This window comes from Ranitomeya imitator, chromosome 3 (genome assembly GCF_032444005.1).
Source record: "Ranitomeya imitator isolate aRanImi1 chromosome 3, aRanImi1.pri, whole genome shotgun sequence".
Taxonomy (NCBI): domain Eukaryota; kingdom Metazoa; phylum Chordata; class Amphibia; order Anura; family Dendrobatidae; genus Ranitomeya; species Ranitomeya imitator.
In genome coordinates this window covers 754,752,290-754,772,759 of record NC_091284.1, presented here as the reverse complement: position 1 = coordinate 754,772,759, position 20,470 = coordinate 754,752,290, and the positions used below count along the sequence as shown (strand labels likewise).

General features: G+C 42.8%; 1 protein-coding gene across 7 annotated transcripts in view; it reads left to right on the top strand.

Moving 5' to 3' along the window:
* NBEA (neurobeachin) overlaps positions 1-20,470 on the top strand; it is an 899,093-nt gene that overhangs the window by 197,809 nt on the left and 680,814 nt on the right. For all 7 annotated transcript variants that reach the window (XM_069758980.1, XM_069758976.1, XM_069758974.1 and 4 more), the window contains exons 6-7: positions 12,768-12,894; positions 16,241-16,360. In XM_069758980.1, the coding sequence (XP_069615081.1) occupies positions 12,768-12,894; positions 16,241-16,360 (247 nt within the window). The remainder of the gene's footprint in view (positions 1-12,767; positions 12,895-16,240; positions 16,361-20,470) is intronic.

Genomic DNA, 20,470 nt, shown 5'->3' with positions numbered 1-20,470 from the left:
TACCCCATATGTGGGGGTAAACCACTGTTTGGGCACATGGCAGAGCTCGGAAGGGAAGGAGCGCCATTTGACTTTTCAATGCAAGATTTGCTGGAATTGAGATCGGAGCCCATGTCACGATTGGAGAGCCCCTGATGTGCCTAAACAGTGGAAACCCCCACAAGTGACACCATTTTGGAAAGTAGACCCCCTAAGGAACTAATCTAGATGTGTGGTGAGCACTTTGAACCTCCAAGTGCTTCACAGAAGTTTATAATGTAGAGCCGTAAATAAAATTTTATATTAATTTTCACAAAAAATGATCTTTTTGCCCCAAATTTTTTATTTTCCCAAGGGTAACAGGATAAATTGGACCCCAAAAGTTGTTGTGCAATTTGTCCTGAGTACGCCGATACTTCATATATGGGGATAAACCACTGTTTGAGCGCATGGCAGAGCTCGGAAGGGAAGGAGTGCCATTTGACTTTTCAATGCAAAATTGGCTGGAATTGAGATCGGACGCCATGTCGCATTTGTAGAGCCCCTGACGTGCCTTAACAGTGGAAACCCCCCACAAGTGACCCCATTTTGGAAAGAAGACCCCCTAAGGAACTTATCTAGATGTGTGGTGAGCACTTTTAACCCCCAATTGTTTCACTAAAGTTTAGAATGTAGCATTGTGAAAATGAAAAAATCATTTTTTCTTTCCACAAAATGATGTTTTAGCCCGCAATTTTTTTTTCCCAAGGGTAACAGGAGAAATTGGACCACAAATGTTATTGTCCAATTTGTCCTGAGTACGCTGATACCCCACATGTGGGGGGGAACCACCGTTTGAGTGCATGGCAGAGCTCGGAAGGGAAGGAGCGCCATTTGAAATGCAGACTTAGATGGATTGGTCTGCAGGCGTCATGTTGCATTTGCAGAGCCCCTGATGTACCTAAACAGTAGAAACCCCCCACAAGTGACCCCATATTGGAAACTAGACCCCCCAAGGAACTTATCTAGATGTGTTGTGAGAGCTTTGAACCAACAAGTGTTTCACTACAGTTTATAACGCAGAGCCGTGAAAATAAAAAATATTTTTTTTCCACGAAAATGATATTTTAGCCCCCACGTTTTTATTTTCCCAAGGGTAACAGAACAAATTAGACCCCAAAAGTTGTTGTCCAACTTGTCCTGAGAACGCTGATACCCCATATGTTGGGGGGAACCACTGTTTGGGCGCACGGCAGAGCTCGGAAGGGAAGGAGCGCCATTTGAAACGCAGACTTAGATGGATTGGTCTGCAGGCGTCATGTTGCATTTGCAGAGCCCCTGATGTACCTAAACAGTAGAAACCCCCCACAAGTGACCCCATATTGGAAACTAGACCCCCCAAGGAACTTATCTAGGTGTGTTGTGAGAGCTTTGAACCAACAAGTGTTTCACTACAGTTTATAACGCAGAGCCGTGAAAATAAAAAATATTTTTTTTTCCACGAAAATGATATTTTATCCCCTATGTTTTTATTTTCCCAAGGGTAACAGGACAAATTGGACCCCAAAAGTTGTTGTCCAACTTGTCCTGAGAACGCTGATACCCCATATGTTGGGGGAAACCACTGTTTGGGCACACAGGAGAACTCAGAAGGGAAGAAGCACTGTTTTACTTTTTCAAAGCAGAATTGGCTGGAATTGAGATCGGACGCCATGTCGCGTTTGGAGAGCCCCTGATGTGCCTAAACAGTGGAAACCCCCAATTATAACTGAAACCCTAACCCCAACCCTAGCCCTAACCCTAGCCCTATCCCTAGCCCTAACGGGAAAATGGAAATAAATACATTTTTTTACATTTTATTATTTTTCCCTAAGTAAGGGGGTGATGAAGGGGGGTTTGATTTACTTTTATAGCGTTTTTTTGGTGGATTTTTATGATTGGCAGCTGTCACACACTAAAAGACGCTTTTTATTGCAAAAAATAGTTTTTGCATCACCACATTTTGAGAGCTATAATTTATCCATATTTTGGCCCACAGAGTCATGTGAGATCTTGTTTTTTGCGGGATGAGTTGACGTTTTTATTGGTAACATTTTCGGGCAGATGACTTTTTTTATCACATTTTATTCCGATTTTTGGGAGGCGGAATGAACAAAAACCAGCAATTCCTGAATTTCTTTTAGGGGGGGGGGCGTTTATACCGTTCCACGTGTGGTAAAATGGATAAAGCAGTTTTATTCTTCAGGTCAGTACGATTACAGCGATACCTCATTTATGTAATTTTTTTATGTTTTGGCGCTTTTACACAATAAAAACTATTTTATATAAAAAAATAATTGTTTTTGCATCGCTTTATTCTGAGAGCTATAACTTTTTTATTTTTCTGCTGATGATGCTGTATGGCGGCTTTTTTTTTGCGGGACAAGATGACGTTTTCAGCGGTACCATGGTTATTTATATCCGTCGTTTTGATCGCGTGTTATTCCACTTTTTGTACGCCTGTATGATAATAAAGCAATGTTTTTTGCCTTGTTTTTTATTTTTTATTTTTGCGGTGTTCACTGAAGGGGTTAACTAGTGGGATAGTTTTATAGAGCGGGTCGTTACGGACGCGGCGATACCAAATATGTGTACATTTATTGTTTTTTTTTAATTTACATAAATAAGTGGATTTATTGGGAAATTATTATTTTTTTTATTTGGGGATTTTTTTTTTTTTTTTTTTTTTTACACATTCTATATTTTTTTTTTTTTACTTTCTAACATTGTCCCAGGGTGGGACATCTCTGTATTAGATCAGATCGTTGATCTGACACTGTGCATAGCACACTGTCAGATCAACGATCTGACAGGCAGTTTAGCTGGCTTTCCAGCTAGCCAGGTCATTTCATGACCCGGAAGGAGTCCGGCGGCCATCTTGGATCCGGGGACTCCTTCCGGGTCACCGGAGCAACGCGATCTCATTGCGTTGCTCCGGTGGGAGAGCGCAGGGAGCCCCCGTCCCTGCGCGATCCCCCTCTATGCCGCTGTCACTACTGACAGCAGCATCAGAGGGGTTAAATGCCCGCGATCGGCGATGGCGCCGATCGTGGGCATTGCTGCGGGGTGTCAGCTGTTATATACAGCTGACACCCGCACCCGATCACCGCGGCGCTCAGCGCGAGACCGCGGTGATCGGTGCGCCGTACTAGTACTGCTGCTGGCACAAATGCAGTGCCGGCAGCGCAGTACTAGTACGGCGCGTGGCGCGAAGGGGTTAAAGGGAATCTGTCGCCAGGTTTTTGCTATCTTATTTGAGAGCAGCCTAGCGTAGATCTAAAGAAGCTGAATCCAGCGATATGTCACTTAGATTACTGGGTGCAGCGGTTGTGAGTTTTTAGATGCAGCGTGAAGCAGTGCTCAGAATACTGTATGTACATAGTCTAACAGTGATTATCTGAGGAGGGGGCGTGATGACTTGGAATAAGATAACCAGTGCGGGCGGTGATAATGTCCTAGTGATAAAACCTTCATTGTAAGTAAACGGCACATAGCCTGATAAGTGACACATCGCTGAATTCAGTGTTTTAATCCCTGCTTTAAATCTGCTGACAAATACGATAAAGAAAGTAATAATTTAGCCAGGTTTTTTTTTATAATGGAGATATATATATACATATACTAGTTGGTGGCCCGATTCTAACGCATCGGGTATTCTAGAATATGCATGTCCACGTGGTATATTACCCAGCCACGTAGTATATTGCACAGTCACGTAGTATATTGCCCTGCGACGTAGTATATTGCCCAGCCACATAGTATATTGCCCAGCCACGTAGTATATTGCCCAGCCACGTAGTATATTGCACAGACTAGTCACGTAGTATATTGCCCTGCGACGTAGTATATTGCCCAGCCACGTAGTATATTGCCCAGTCACGTAGTATATTGCCCAGCACAGAGCCACGTAGTATAGAGACTTAAAAAACAAAACAAAAAACATATACTCACCTATAGCCCGTTGAAGTCCTGCTATACTTACCATCCGCTGCCTTTCTCTCTCCTCGCCCCGCTTCCTGGATCGCTCCATTGCAAGCAGCAGCTTGCGGTCCCAGGGCTGGTGTGAGCAGGACCTATGATGACGTCGCGGTCACATGACCGTGACGTCACGGCAGGTCCTTGTCGCACACCAGCCCTGAGACGGGAACGGAAGCTGCCGCTTGCAATGGAGCGGTCCCGGTAGCGTGGCGAGGAGAGAGAAAGACGGCGGAGGGTGAGTATAGCAGGTTTTTTTTTATTTTTATTTTTAACATGACATATTTTTACTATTGATGCTGCCTAGGCAGCATCAATAGTAAATAGTTGGGGACACAGGGTTAATAGCTGCGGTAACGGAGTGCGTTACACCGCGGGCCGTTACCGCTGCCATGAACTCTGTGTGAGCGGTGAGTGGAGGGGATTACAGAGCGGGCGCCGGGCAGTGAGTGCAGGGGAGTAGGGGAGGGACTAATCGGACTGTGGCCGTCGCTGATTGGTCGCGGCAGCCATGACAGGCAGCTGCCGAGACCAACCAGCGAACGAATAACCGTGACAGAAGGACAGACAGACAAACGGAAGTGACCCTTAGACAATTATGTATATAGATACACACACACACGACAAAGAGTTTGGACACACCTTCTCATTTAAGGATTTATCTGCATTTTCATGACTATGAAAATTGTAGATTCACACTGAAGGCATCAAAACTATGAATTAACACATGTGGAATTATATACTTAACAAAAAAGTGTGAAACAACTGAAAATATGTCCTATATTCTAGGTTCTTCAAGTAGCCACCTTTTGCTTTGATGACTGCTTTGCACACTCTTGGCATTCTCTTGATGATCTTCAAGAGTGTGAATTTACAATTTTCATAGTCATGAAAATACAGAAAAATCTTTAAAAGAGAAGGTGTGTCCAAACTTTTGGTCTGTACTGTATATATAAATATATATAATATTTAAAACAAAAAATAAAAGTTTATACTTGCCAATGACGTCTATACAACAGAAAGGTAACACTTAACTTTCTGGCTTTGCTGTGTGAGCCGGAGCTGGTTGATCAGAGTCATCTCATGGATAGAGAGTGGATGCGTTAATGACATTGTTATTGTACTTCTAGACGCCTTGATAAGGAAGGATAGCAAAACTGTACACACCTTAACCCCTTCCCGACCCATGACGCCACGTAGGCGTCATGAAAGTCGGTGCCATTCCGACCCATGACGCCTATGCGGCGTCATGGAAAGATCGCGTCCCTGCAGATCGGGTGAAAGGGTTAACTCCCATTTCACCCGATCTGCAGGGACAGGGGGAGTGGTAGTTTAGCCCAGGGGGGGTGGCTTCACCCCCTCGTGGCTACGATCGCTCTGATTGGCTGTTGAAAGTGAAACTGCCAATCAGAGCGATTTGTAATATTTCACCCATTATAACGGGTGAAATATTACAATCCAGCGATGGCCGATGCTGAAATATCATCGGCCATGGCTGGAAATACTAATGTGCCCCCACCCCACCCCACCGATCGCCACCGCAGCCCCCCGATCTGGCCGGTACACTGCTCCGGCTCCCCTCCGTCCAGTGCTCCGCTCCCCCCCGTGCTCGTGTCCGCTCCCCCCGTGCTCCAATCACCCCCCCGTGCTCCAATCACCCCCCCTGCACTCCGATCCACCCCCCCGGTGCTCCGTTCCACCCCCCCGTGCTCCGTTCCAGCCCCCCCGTGCTCCGTTCCACGCCCCCCGCGCTCCGTTCCACCCCTCCCGCGCTCCGATTCCCCCCCCCCGTGCTCCGATCCCCCCCCCCGTGCTCCGATCCCCCCCCCCGTGGTCCCCCCCCACCCTATCATACTTACCGATCCAGCCGTGGTCCCGTCCGTCTTCTCCCGGGCGCCGCCATCTTCCAAAATGGCGGGCGCATGCGCAGTGCGCCCGCCGAATCTGCCGGCCGGCAGATTCGTTCCAAAGTGCATTTTGATCACTGAGATATAATCTATCTCAGTGATCAAAATAAAAAAAATAATAAATGACCCCCCCCCTTTGTCACCCCCATAGGTAGGGACAATAAAAAAATAAAGAAATTTTTTTTTTTCCACTAATGTTAGAATAGGGTTAGGGGTAGGGTTAGGGGTAGGGTTAGGGGTAGGGTTAGGGGTAGGGTTAGGGGTAGGGTTAGGGGTAGGGTTAGGGGTAGGGTTAGGGGTAGGGTTAGGGGTAGGGCTAGGGGTAGGGTTAGGGGTAGGGTTAGGGGTAGGGTTAGGGTTAGGAATGTGCACACGTATTCTGGTCCTCTGCGGATTTTTCCGCTGCGGATTTGATAAATCCGCAGTGCTAAACCGCTGCGGATTTATGGCGGATTTACCGCGTTTTTATGCGCATTTCACTGCGGTTTTACAATTGCGATTTTCTATTGGAGCAGTTGTAAAACCGCTGCGGAATCCGCACAAAGAAGTGACATGCTGCGGAATGTAAACCGCTGCGTTTCCGTGCAGTTTTTCCGCAGCATGTGTACAGCGATTTTTGTTTCCCATAGGTTTACATTGAACTGTACACTCATGGGAAACTGCTGCGGATCCGCAGCGTTTTCCGCAGCGTGTGCACATACCTTTAGAATTAGGCTATGTGCACACGGTGCGGATTTGGCTGCGGATCCGCAGCAGTGTTCCATCAGGTTTACAGTACCATGTAAACATATGAAAAACCAAATCCGCTGTGCCCATGGTGCGGAAAATACCGCGCGGGAACGCTGCGTTGTATTTTCCGCAGCATGTCAATTCTTTGTGCGGATTCCGCAGCGTTTTACACCTGTTCCTCAATAAGAATCCGCAGGTGAAATCCGCACAAAAAACACTGGAAATCCGCGGAAAATCCGCAGGTAAAACGCAGTGCCTTTTACCCGCAGATTTTTCAAAAATGGTGCGGAAATATCTCACACGAATCCGCAACGTGGGCACATAGCCTTAGGGTTAGGGTTGGAATTAGTGTTGTGGTTAGGGGTGTGTTGGGGTTAGGGTTGTGGTTAGGGGTGTGTTGCGGTTAGGGTTGTGATTAGGGTTATGGCTACAGTTGGGATTAGAGTTAGGGGTGTGTTGGGGTTAGTGTTGGAGTTAGAATTGAGGGGTTACCACTGTTTAGGCACATCAGGGGTCTCCAAACGCAACATGGCGCCACCATTGATTCCAGCCAATCTCGTATTCAAAAAGTCAAATGGTGCTCCCTCACTTCCGAGCCCTGACGTGTGCCCAAACAGTGGTTTACCCCCACATATGGGGTACCAGCATACTCAGGACAAACTGCGCAACAATTACTGGGGTCCAATTTCTCCTGTTACCCTTGTGAATCTAAAAAAATGCTTGCTAAAACATAATTTTTGAGGAAAGAAAAATGATTTTTTATTTTCACGGCTCTGCGTTGTAAACGTCTGTGAAGCACTTGGGGGTTCAAAGTGCTCACCACATATCTAGATAAGTTCCTTGGGGGGTCTAGTTTCTAAAATGGGGTCACTTGTGGGGGGTTTCTACTGTTTAGGCACACCAGGGGCTCTGCAAACGCAACGTGACACCCGCAGACCATTCCATCAAAGTCTGCATTTCAAAAGTCACTACTTCCCTTCTGAGCCCCGACGTGTGCCCAAACAGTGGTTTACCCCCACATATGGGGTATCAGCGTACTCAGGAGAAACTGGACAACAACTTTTGGGGTCCAATTTCTCCTGTAACCCTTGGGAAAATAAAAAATTCTGGGCTAAATAATTATTTTTGAGGAAAGAAAACGTATTTATTATTTTCACGGCTCTGCATTATAAACTTCTATGAAGCACTTGGGGGTTCAAAGTGCTCACCACACATCTAGATAAGTTCCTTTCAGGGTCTAGTTTCCAAAATGGGGTCACTTGTGGGGGGTTTCTACTGTTTAGGCACATCAGGGGCTCTGCAAACGCAACGTGACGCCCGCAGAGCATTCCATCAAAGTCTGCATTTCAAAACGTCACTACTTCAATTCCAAGCCCCGGCATGTGCCCAAACAGTAGTTTACCCCCACATATGGGGTATCACCGTACTCAGGAGAAACTGGACAACAAATATTGGGGTCAAATTTCTCCTGTTACCCTTGGGAAAATTAAAAAATTCTGGGCTAAATAATTATTTTTGAGGAAAGAAAACGTATTTATTATTTTCACGGCTCTGCATTATAAACTTCTATGAAGCACTTGGGGGTTCAAAGTGCTCACCACACATCTAGATAAGTTCCTTTGGGGGTCTAGTTTCCAAAATGGGGTCACTTGTGGGGGGTTTCTACTGTTTAGTCACATCAGGGGCTCTGCAAATGGAACATGATGCCAGCAGAACATTCCATCAAAGTCTGCATTCCAAAACGTCACTACTTCCCTTTCGAGCCCCAACGTGTGCCCAAACAGTAGTTCCTCCCCACATATGGGGTATCAGCGTACTCAGGAGAAACTGGACAACAACTTTTGGGGTCAAATTTCTCCTGTTACCCTTGGGAAAATAAAAAATTGCAGGCTAAAAGATCATTTTTGAGAAAATAATTTTTTTTTTTATTTTCATGGCTCTGCGTTATAAACTTCTGTGAAGCACTTGGGGGTTCAAAGTCCTCACCACACATCTAGATTAGTTCCTTTGGGGGTCTAGTTTCTAAAATGGTGTCATTTCTGGGGGATCTCCAATGTTTAGGCACACAGGGGCTCTCCAAACGTGACATGGTGTCCGCTAATGATTGGAGCTAATTTTCCATTTAAAAAGCCAAATGGCGTGCCATCCCTTCCGAGCCCTGCCGTGCGCCCAAACAGTGGTTTACCCCCACATATGGGGTATCAGCGTACTCAGGACAAACTGGACAACAATATTTGGGGTCCAATTTCTCCTATTATCCTTGGCAAAATAGGAAATTCCAGGCTAAAAAATCATTTTTGAGGAAAGAAAAATTATTTTTTATTTTCATGGCTCTGCGTTATAAACTTCTGTGAAGCACCTGGGGGTTTAAAGTGCTCAATATGCATCTAGATAAGTTCCTTGGGGGGTCTAGTTTCCAAAATGGGGTCACTTGTGGGGGAGCGCCAATGTTTAGGCACACAGGAGCTATCCAAACGCGACATGGTGTCCGCTAACGATGGAAATAATTTTTCATTCAAAAAGTCAAATGGCGCTCCTTCCCTTCCGAGCCTTACCATGTGCCCAAACAGTGGTTTACCTCCACATGTGAGGTATTGGTGTACTCAGGAGAAATTGCCCAACACATTTTAGGATCCATTTTATCCTGTTGCCCATGTGAAAATGAAAAAATTGAGGCTAAAAGAATTTTTTTGTGAAAAAAAAGTACTTTTTCATTTTTACGGATCAATTTGTGAAGCACCTGGGGGTTCAAAGTGCTCACTATGCATCTAGATAAGTTCCTTGGGGCGTCTAGTTTCCAAAATGGGGTCACTTGTGGGGGAGCTCCAATTTTTAGGCACACGGGGGCTCTCCAAACGTGACATGGTGTCCGCTAAAGAGTGGAGCCAATTTTTGATTCAAAAAGTCAAATGGCGCTCCTTCCCTTCCAAGCCCTGCCGTGCGCCAAAACAGTGGTTTACCCCCACATATGAGGTATCAGCGTACTCAGGACAAATTGGACAACAACTTTCGTGGTTCAGTTTCTCCTTTTACCATTGGGAAAATAAAAAAATTGTTGCTAAAAGATAATTTTTGTGACTAAAAAGTTAAATGTTCATTTTTTCCTTCCATGTTGCTTCTGCTGCTGTGAAGCACCTGAAGGGTTAATAAACTTCTTGAATGTGGTTTTGAGTACCTTGAGGGGTGCAGTTTTTAGAATGGTGTCACTTTTGGGTATTTTCAGCCATATAGACCCCTCAAACTGACTTCAAATGTGAGGTGGTCCCTAAAAAAAATGGTTTTGTAAATTTCGTTGTAAAAATGACAAATCGCTGGTCGAATTTTAACCCTTATAACTTCCTAACAAAAAAAAATTTTGTTTCCAAAATTGTGCTGATGTAAAGTAAACATGTGGGAAATGTTATTTATTAACTATTTTGTGTCACATATCTCTCTGGTTTAACAGAATAAAAATTCAAAATGTGAAAATTGCGAAATTTTCAAAATTTTCGCCAAATTTCCGTGTTTATCACAAATAAATGCAGAATTTATTGACCTAAATTTACCACTAACATGAAGCCCAATATGTCACGAAAAAACAATCTCAGAACCGCTAGGATCCGTTGAAGCGTTCCTGAGTTATTACCTCATAAAGGGACACTGGTCAGAATTGCAAAAAACGGCAAGGTCTTTAAGGTCAAAATAGGCTGGGTCATGAAGGGGTTAAAGGCTCTATATATTGGTTTCATACCATTTATTGTAGCTCTCATAAAGCGTGCACACCCCACTGCACTGTCTATGCAACAGTATACCGTATCTAAATGGAGTAGCGGTCACACATGTGTACCCAGCACTTTTCACTATTCATTACCAGGTGACTATCAGAGATGACATTCTGCGGTCTCCTTCAACAATGAGTGTCATTGTGCTACCTGAGCTCCATCTCCTCTTCATTCAAACGTGGCTCTGCCAGAGACCCATTTTTGAGATCAGTAGGCGTCCCAGTACAGGGACACCCATTGATGATCGGCAAGCTATTACCTCCCTTGTGAATAGGGGATCATTAGCTATCTGCTTCTAAAAATATGTTTTTTTAACTTTTGACTTTGTTTTGGTTTAACTGTTTTCTTGCGGTTAATTACCGTAGTCATCTCTGGGAGACATGTCATTGAAGACTTTTTCCTTCTGATCTCTTCAGTAACCAGGGCTGTGACATGCCCACTATGCGACCACAACTCGCCCGCGGAGACGGACATGCATCTCTTCTCTCCAGACTGCAGCATGTCAACTTCTCTTCTGGAGACTGTAGTCTACGCAAGAAAAATTTCACCATTAGAATGTATTGGGCGCGTTGAATTCGCACCGTTCAGTGAACACATGCAGATTTACTTGCATTCAATAAACGGCAGCAAACATGCCCTGTGTCCAAAGCTTTGCCAATTACTGACCGTGCACACCCGGCCTTAGCAATGGAGCCGACTGTTTGCTACTTGAGGGAGTTAGGCAGGGCTATACATTTATCCTTAAATTAGGCCATCAATATCAGATTGTTTGGGGTCTGAATCTTGGCACCACTAAATGCATTTCCAGGTGAAACCACAACCAAAAGTGCAGAGTTGAGTTGGGATTGGTAAACAATCAGTGCTGATTGGTGTAAATTTTGGTTGACTGTGTAAATTTACTGACCTTATTATGATGGCCTGTCCTAAAGGTAGGCCATCAATTTTGTAGTCCCTCACAATCCGTTAAAGTACTAAATACATAGCCAGCTAACCAGACCTAGACCTGTCACTTGCTCAAAACAAAATCGAAATAAATCTTGTAAAAATCCCTGAGCTCCTCTGACTGCTTTTTTCTGTTTTATGCTGTGTCACTTCACTGCAGAGATATTGACATTTGTTTCTTCTGGAGCGCAGTATGTGAAATCTCTGATTTCTGTCCAGTTGGCATTTCTTCACAGTCTTCTCTGTGGGCGTGAGCACGATCTTACCCCTCCCTCTCAGAGATGCTACCAATCACAGTTTATCAGGTTTTGCAGCAGATTATCAGTCTCAGATTCCTCTCTGGGGGATGTGGGCCTTTCACCTTTCACTCCCAGATGCTCTCAATCACACCTCCACAGCATCTGAGACTGATAATAATAATAATTTTTTTTTTATATAGCGCTAACATATTCCGCAGCGCTTTACAGTTTGCACACATTATCATCACTGTCCCCGTTGGGGCTCACAATCTAAATTCCCTATCAGTATGTCTTTGGAATGTGGGAGGAAACCGGAGTGCCCGGAGGAAACCCACGCAAACACAGGGAGAACATACAAACTCCTTGCAGATGGTGTCCACGGTGGGATTAGAACCCAGGACTGATGAATGGCTAGATCAGCTGCTAAATTGGCGTGCAAAGCTGAGATTTCACATGCTGCGCTCCAAAACAAATGTGAACATCTCTTCAATGGAGTGACACAGCCCAAACTGGAACCAATCAGCAGAATCAGGGGAGCTCAGAAATTTTTACAAGGTATTTAGCGCTTTTTTTTTTTTTTTTTGACCAAGTGACAGGTCCCTTTTAAGTATACTTTTTATATCAGAGATACTGGACAGAGTATGGTAAATAATATTTTGCCCATTTGATTTGCACATATTCCCTCTAATGCTCTTTTAAAGGGGTTATCTGTGATTTTGCTTAATTTTTGCTATGGGGCTACAATCTAGTTGCTAACTACCTGCCTGTACAGCCCGGCTCCAATCTCTGCCTCTTCAGCGAGGTCACGGACCGCTCCTGCCGGAGATCCTGCTGCTTCCTTTGACCCCACTTTAACAGAGCAGCTCTTCCTCTTCCGGTCTGTTCTGTTGGTCATGCTGATTGTCAGCCATCTCCTTGTAGTTAGGCAGTGGGCATTTGGAAACTGGCAGTGACTCCCTGACAACAGAGTGGAAAAGCTGCTCTGTGAACGTGAGGTCACTGTAAACCAGCAGCGATGAACACTGGGCAGAACACACAAAGTTCTTAACCCAATAGCAATAATAAGTAAAGTCCTGGATAACCCCTTTAATGTACTGGTGGTGATCTTAGACTTGAGTCAACATTCATTGTTATGATTTTTATCTGTTCGCATTAGTATTATGTCAAAATATGATTTATTTATTTTTTTGTCTTTTTTGTCCACTTTCTCTTTTCAGCTTTCGCACAAGTAAAGGTGTTGGTTATTCTGCACATTTTGTGGGAAATTGTTTGATCGTCACATCCCTGAAATCAAAAGGAAAAGGTTTCCAGCACTGTGTGAAGTACGACTTCCAGCCTCGCAAGGTAAATGAGGAGAAATAAACCTGTGGCAGGGTCACCAAGCGTTATCTCTTCCAAATTGTTAATTCCCCATTCATTTATTAGCAGGGTTCATTCATAATGATGGAAACACATGGACGGATATTGTCTGGATTCTTCATCCCCCTCTGCCCGTCATTCCATCTCTTTCTCTACCTGTCCCGCACTCTTTCTCCTTGTCTATTCTTCATTCTCTACTTTCTTGCTTTCTTTCTCTATTGTTCTGGTTTTTCTTTCTTGTATCCTGTTGTTGCTCTGTCTTCTTTTTCACCATTCCCTTTGTCTATCATTTTTTTCTTGTCGCTTTCTTTTTCCTACTGTGTCCATGGCACATTTATTTTTTATTATCATTGTTTCTACTGTTATTTTCTTACTTGACATCTCTGCTTGTCATCACTTTCTTGTCTATTAGTGTCATACACTGTCTTTGTTGCTCTCTGTCGGTTACTGTACGTCATCTTCTCACTGCCGCTGGCTATGATTTCACACTTCCTCTATCATTCTTTCTTGGAGTCTCTTCTCCTTCTCTTTGTTGCTTTCTTTCTCTTTGCTTTCTTTATTGCAGGTTTCTTATTACCTATGACTTTTTTTTCCTCTCCTTTGCCTTCTATTTCCTCATTCTCCCTTTTTGGTTGTGTATGTCTCTCTCTTTCTCTTTTTTTTTTCATTCTCTCTCTTTTTTTTTATTTCTCTCTTTCTCTCTCTCTCTTTCTCCCTCTTTATTTCTCTCTCTCTTTCTCTTTCTGTTTGGTGCACTTTCTGGCTCGTTCTCTTTTTTGCTTTATCACTTTTCTCCTCTGCTTCTTCTTTTTAACCCCTTACTGCCATCGGACGTACTATTACACCGATGGCAGTATCCCCCGCTTTGACGTGGGCTCTGGCGGTGAGCCCATCTCAAAGCTGGGACATGTCAGCTGTTTTGAATAGCTGACATGTGCCTGCAATAGGTAGGATTGGAATCGCGATCCACCCGCCATTAACTAGTTAAATGCCGCTGTCAAACTCTGACAGCAGCATTTAACAAGCGCTTCCGGCCATTCGGTCAGAAATGTTCACGCTGGTGACCCCGGTCGGTGCCTTGGCATGACAGTCAGAGGTCTCCTTGAGACCTCTATGGTTGTTGATGTCTGATTGCTGTGAGCACCACCCTGTGGTCAGCGCTCATAGCAAGTCTGCAATTCAGCTACATAGAGGCGACCTGAGGATCGCCTCTATGTAGCAGAGTCGATCAAGTTGTGGCAGGTTCTAGCCTCCCATGGAGGTTATTGAAGCATGCCAAAAGTAAAAAAAAAAAAAAATGTTTTAAAAAATATGGAAAAAAATGTATACCGTATATAATGTTCAAATCACCCCCCTTTCACCGTGTTCAAAATGAAACAATAAAAAAGAATCAAACATGCGCATATTCAGAATCACCAGATGTATCAATAAAAAAAGGATTAACCTGAACGCTAAATGGCATAGCGATAAAAAGTCAAAACACCAGAATTACTTTTTTTTTTTTTTTTTTATCCCTGCGACATTGCATTAAAATGCAGTAACGGGCGATCAAAAGATCGTATCTGCACCAAAATGGTATCATTAAGAACGTCATCTCGGCATGCAAAAAATAAGCCCTCACCCGACCCCAGATCACGAATAATGGAGACACTACGGGTATCGGAAAATTGCGCAATTTTTTTTTTTTTATAGCAAAGTTTGGAATTTTTTTCCACCACTTAGATAAAAAAAACAAACTTAGACATGTTTGGTGTCTATGAACTCTTAATGACCCGGAGAATCATAATGGCAGGTCAGTTTTAGAATTTGGTGAACGTAGCATAAAAAAACAAAAAACAAACCAACAAAAAACAAGGGTGGGATTGCACTTTGTTTTGCAATTTAACCGCCCTTGGAATTTTTTCCCCGTTTTCTAGTTCACGACATGGTAAAACCGATGATGATGTTCAAAAGCACAACTCGTCCCGCAAAAAATAAGCCCTCACAAGGCCATATTGACGGAAAAATAAAAAAGTTATGGCTCTGGGAAGAGGGGAGCGAAAAACAAAAAACGCAAAACCGAAAAAAGTTCCAGCGGTTAAGGGGTTAAGGTCTGTGACAACCACGGTGCTGTACATCAGTTTGCCCTTATTTAATTTCGGCATGAACTCATTAGTCTAAGCTTAGTCCAGTAGAGATATTTAATAACATGTCTCTGGATAACATCCTGTGATTGTGATACATGCTCAGAATGGTTCCCAGCCATGACACAAACTAAATTATGAAGCAGGAGATCAGAAATCTTTACGTTCCATCAATTGAGTTTCAGATTTCCTTTTCGCATTGGTTATAATGAGTGTTTGAACTTCACTGCTTTCTCCCTTTGGGAATTGAATAGCTGATTGACATTACAGTAATTGTACCTACACAGAAAGCCTTAAATCTCTGCAAACTCCTACACATTGTATGCAGAAAATGGAATTAAAGCCTAACCGACCCTAAAATAAGTACAGATGACTCTAGTGACCTTTCCAGGTGCTCCTGTACAAACACCAAGGGTTCCCATTGACCGGATTTGAAAAATATTTAATTTAAAATTTAATATAAAACGTCATGACTTTCGAACTGCCCATAAAAGATTTCTCTCGCTGTGTCATGGGGGAAATATTGAAGCTCACCACTAGCAAACGATGAAAATGTAATGGTTCTTTAGATCTTCATGAACTGAAACTTCATCCAAACTATTGTCCAACCTAAGGTCAACTAATGTGTATGATGGGCTTTATAGGAAATCATTGATATAAATACGGTAGATCTGCAGCCCGGTCACTATGTCTATAAGCCTACTAGCATATGCTGTAGTACTGAGGGATCAGTTAAGGTGTTCCATCCATTCCAATAAAATGTATCGGGAGCCTATAAAGCAATCTTGGACCAAAACTGACCCAGAAATGCAAAATATGTCTCCTTATTTTGGACCCCAAAAATTATAACCTTGCTTGCTGGTGGAAAAAGTGAATATGTGTGGGTTTAAAAGGAAAGCCTGAAAAAAATAAAAACCCACAGATATAAATACATTTAATTTCTGGGCAGAAGACTACAGAGTAGGCACACATTTTATTCATAAGATTTGCCTGGCCATTTGTCACACTATAGTAAGAATAATAGACCTACATGTAAAAGCGCTGCCTGCTCCCAAGCCGGCGTTGTCTTCATGTTCTATAGTAGAAAGTATTGTAACCTATTAATCCTGACCGACTGCAAATGCTATAATGCCTTTCCTGTGAAGGTGACATATCTATTAATAATCTGTTATGTTCTGTACTAACGTGGTTAATCTTTTTTGTTCCAGTGGTACATGATCAGCATTGTTCACATCTACAACCGTTGGAGGAACAGTGAAATCCGCTGCTATGTCAATGGCCAACTAGTATCTTATGGGGACATGGCATGGCATGTCAACACCAATGACGTGAGTATTAATTACTAGGACGCTAAGCTCCCGTGTGAGATTATCGCGGAAGTCACTTCATTAGTAAGCCATGATACTTCCACATATTACCTTCACTATTCCACGTATTAGTGTAGTGTTAGCAGCGATGGCAGGGCAGGACGGAAATTCATTAACCAGCAGTGCAATAAGATTTCATTTTCGAGTTTAATTGTTAAGAGTTCTCCTAGACCTCAAAATAAAAGGTAGGAGACATTGGTTTATTTTATTCATTTATACAGCACTAACATATTCCACAGCGCTGTACAGGTTGCCTCATGTCCTTATGGAGAACACAATCTGTAATTCTTTGGATTACCCATGGAAAATCTGCACGAGCGTTCATATTCCATGCATACAGCTCTGGCAAAAATTAAGAGACCTCTGCAAAGTTTTTCAGTTTGTCTGATTTTTCTCTTTATAGGTATATCTTTGAGTAAAATGTACATTGTCGTTTTATTCTATAAACTACTGACAACATGTCTCCGAAATTTAAAGCTAAAAATGTTGTATTTTTTTGCAGCAAATGAGAAATCGACAAAATAATAAAAAAGAAACAGTGCTTTCAGACCTCAAAAAATGCAAAGAAAACAAGTTCTTATTCACGTAGAAAACAACAATACTAATGTTTTAACTCCGGAATAGTTCAGAAATCAATATTTTGTGGAATAACTATGATTGTTAATCACAGCTTTTATGCGTCTTGGCATGCTTTCCACCAGTCTTTCACAGTGCTTTTGGGTGACCTTATGCCACTCCTGGTACAAAAATGTAAGCAGTTCTTCTTTGATGGCTTGTGATTGTCCATCTTCCTCTTGATTACATTCCAGAGGTTTTCAATGAGGTTCAGGTCTAGAGATTGGGCTGCCCATGACAGGGTTTGATGTGGTGGAACTTCATCAACACCTTGATTGACCTAGCTATATGGCACGGGGCATTGTCCTGCTGGGAAAAAAAACAGTCCTCAGAGTTGGGGAACATTGCGAAAGAAGTACCGTAAGTGTTTTTCAAGGATAAATAAGCAACTAGGGGCGCAGCACACAGTCTCGAGTCTATACAGCAAATAAAGTGACAATACCACCCTATTTGTCCAGTATAAAACGATTTGTAAAAGAGAAATGTATATTTGCGCTAAGAAACTGAGAACACTTAAAAAAAGAAAATCCAACCTAATATTGGAATAAAACTATGCAATATAATAGAAAGAAAAAACCTTGATACTCAGATAAAACCAAAAAAGAAAATATCAAATTACCTCTCTGAAAAAGGATAGCGGCGTACGAATGATGGTCCCAACTGAGAGCAGTTCTTATGGTGTGTAGTTCCTCTTGTTTGAACGTGGTTCAATGTCCACCACAGTATGACATCATAACCAGAGTCCAGAGCAAGGGGAAAAAAAAGAAAAATGATACCCATGAAGTTGGGGCGCCGTTTCGGCCGGTAACAGACGGCCCTCTGGGAAATATAAAGCTGCCACGTGCAGTAGATGCTTGCACGAGATCTATAGTAAAGCCGGCAAGGTGCAGAGGAGCTTCTTTTTTTCCCTTGCTCTGGACTCTTGTTATGATGCCATACCGTGGTGGACATTGAACCAGGTTCAAATAAGAGGACCTACACACCATAAGAACTGCTTTCAGTTGGGACCATCATTCGTACGCCGCTATCCTTTTTCAGAGTGGTAATTTGATATTTTCTTTTATGGGTTTATCCGAGTATCAAGGTTTTCTCTTCCTTTTATATTGCATAGTTTTATTCCAATATTAGATTGGATTTTTTTTTTTTAAGTGTTCTCAGTTTCTTAGCGCAAATATAAATTTCTCTTTTACAAATCGTTTTTCAAGGATAACCTTGTATGTGGCTTGATTCATACATCCTTTGCAAAGATTAAACTGCCTAATTCCAGCCTTGCTGAAACATCCCTTAGATCATCACTGATCCACCACCAAGTTTCACAGTAGGTGTACGCCTCTCCAGGTCTCCATCTAACCATTAGACGACCAGGTGTTGGGCAAAGCTGAAAATTAGACTCATCAGAGAAGATTACCTTACTCCAGTCCTCTGTGGTCCTATCCTTATGGTCTTTGGCAAACTTCAGCCTGGCTCTCCTTTGTTTCTCATTGATGAAAGGCTTTTTTTTCCAGCTTTTCATGGCTTGTGTCCTGCCTCTAGGAGCCTGTTACGAACTGTTCTTGCTATGCACTTCACCCCAGCTGCCATTTGCCATTCCTTTTTTTGGTCACTTGATGTCATCCTGCGGTTGCTGAGTGTCATTCGAATAAGATGACGGTCATCCCGGTCAGTGGAGAGTCATTTTCCCTCTAGAATTGATCCCTTCTTTTCCTCACTCAAGACTTTTTTCAACTCCTTTGGCATGGTTAAAAGTTATTTTTTCATTCAAATTTCTTTTGAGATGTTACTAGCGCTTGCATTGCCATCCAGCTTGTCCTATTCCAAGAGGATTGTGAAGACCGCAGCAGTGTTTTTTTATACTTTGCCTCATTAAAAAAGATTTGGTTCATGTGATCAGCAAATCAGAAGCACATTAAGTAGAATGAGGTGTCCTCTGGTTGGAATTCAACTGACACTGGAATGGAATGGCTGTCAGACATGTAGAGATGGTGCTCTTAACTTTTGCCAGAGCTGTATATTGCCCTTGGTCAGATTTGAACCCAGGACCTCAGCACTTCAAAGCCATAGTGGCATCCTCCAAGCAACCACACAATCCAATGGCAGCTGTCATTAGAAGCGATGGCATATCAGTAGGACATGCCACCACTCCCTGTTCAGTGGAAGTTCTACTACCGAGATTCCATCCCTCACAATAAAGTGCTTCTTATGCGCCGTCACCTATACACTCACTCTCTGCCACTTGCTGTGCGTGGAACGATTACATGGCCCCATTGACTTTGAACATGCAGTGGACGAGAGTGCATCCGTTCAGGAAAAAAAAAGCCAAATGGACCTCAAACAATTTAATTAGATTAACAAATCTGTTCCTAACAAATAATTTTTCTTACAAATTTCTTGAAAAATTCAGAATCCTAACAATACAAATTTTCTGCAATTGGTAAAGATTCCAGCAATGTGGCGACTAGCCAGATACCATTTTGCTAGATTCTGAGGGGTCAGAAGGGTTTGAAAAAACAACAGTTTATATTCTCGCCTCTTACCGGCCTTCCCTATGCCTCTCCTGCTGGAGCTTCTCATCTGCCAATTGTCACTTATGTATTTTCTCTTCTGTCTTCCATCTACTTTTTGGGCCCCCTGACGTTCTTCACTAGGCCCCTGCAAACACTTGGAACACAACGCATGTAGTGTAAGTGAAGTGCGTTGTGCTCCACATAATGATGGAACCTCGTGATGAGCGGCAGCGTTGGAGACCCAAAAATGGAAGTAGATAAAAGAGAGAAGACAAAAGAGCTATTTAGAGGAATGGTAGTGGGAAAGGTAGGCCAATGGGCAAGGAGAGGTCAGTAAAATAGTTTTTTATTTTCTTTATTAACTTCCCTTTTCAATAGTTTCCAATTGCACCAAATTTTAGTGGCAGATTCAGCCATCATTAGCTGTAGCATATCCAGCATTGTGCCATAAAGATTTTACTCCTAGAATGTCCTTCAGTTATTTGTATGAATTTCCATAAGATGTTGAAAAAATAAAAAGCAAAATACTGGACCCTTCTTCCCTTTTATTACAGCCACAAGAGAAAGTCAGCTCACTACTTTCATTGCTCCTCACCTGGGTGGTAATGGAGTCCTCGCATGGTGCCACCCTGGTGTGGGTCATGCTAAATTCAAAAAATAGGAATGCTCCAGATTTCAAAAGGTAAGTATAAAACCTCATGTTTAGTACAGTGATTTAAAAAAATTGTGACTGACATATCACAGAGGTTAGGGCAGACCGACGCGTTTTGGCGTTAAAGCCTTAGTCATTGTAGGCTTAAATGCCAAGACTAAAGCTTGACCGTCGTACTGCATCAGTCTGCGCTAACCTTTGTGATATGTTGGGTCCGATTTTTTTTTTTAAATCACTGTAATAAAAGTGAAGTTTTGTCGTTTCATCTCTGGAGCATTCCTATTTTTTCCTTTTTATTAT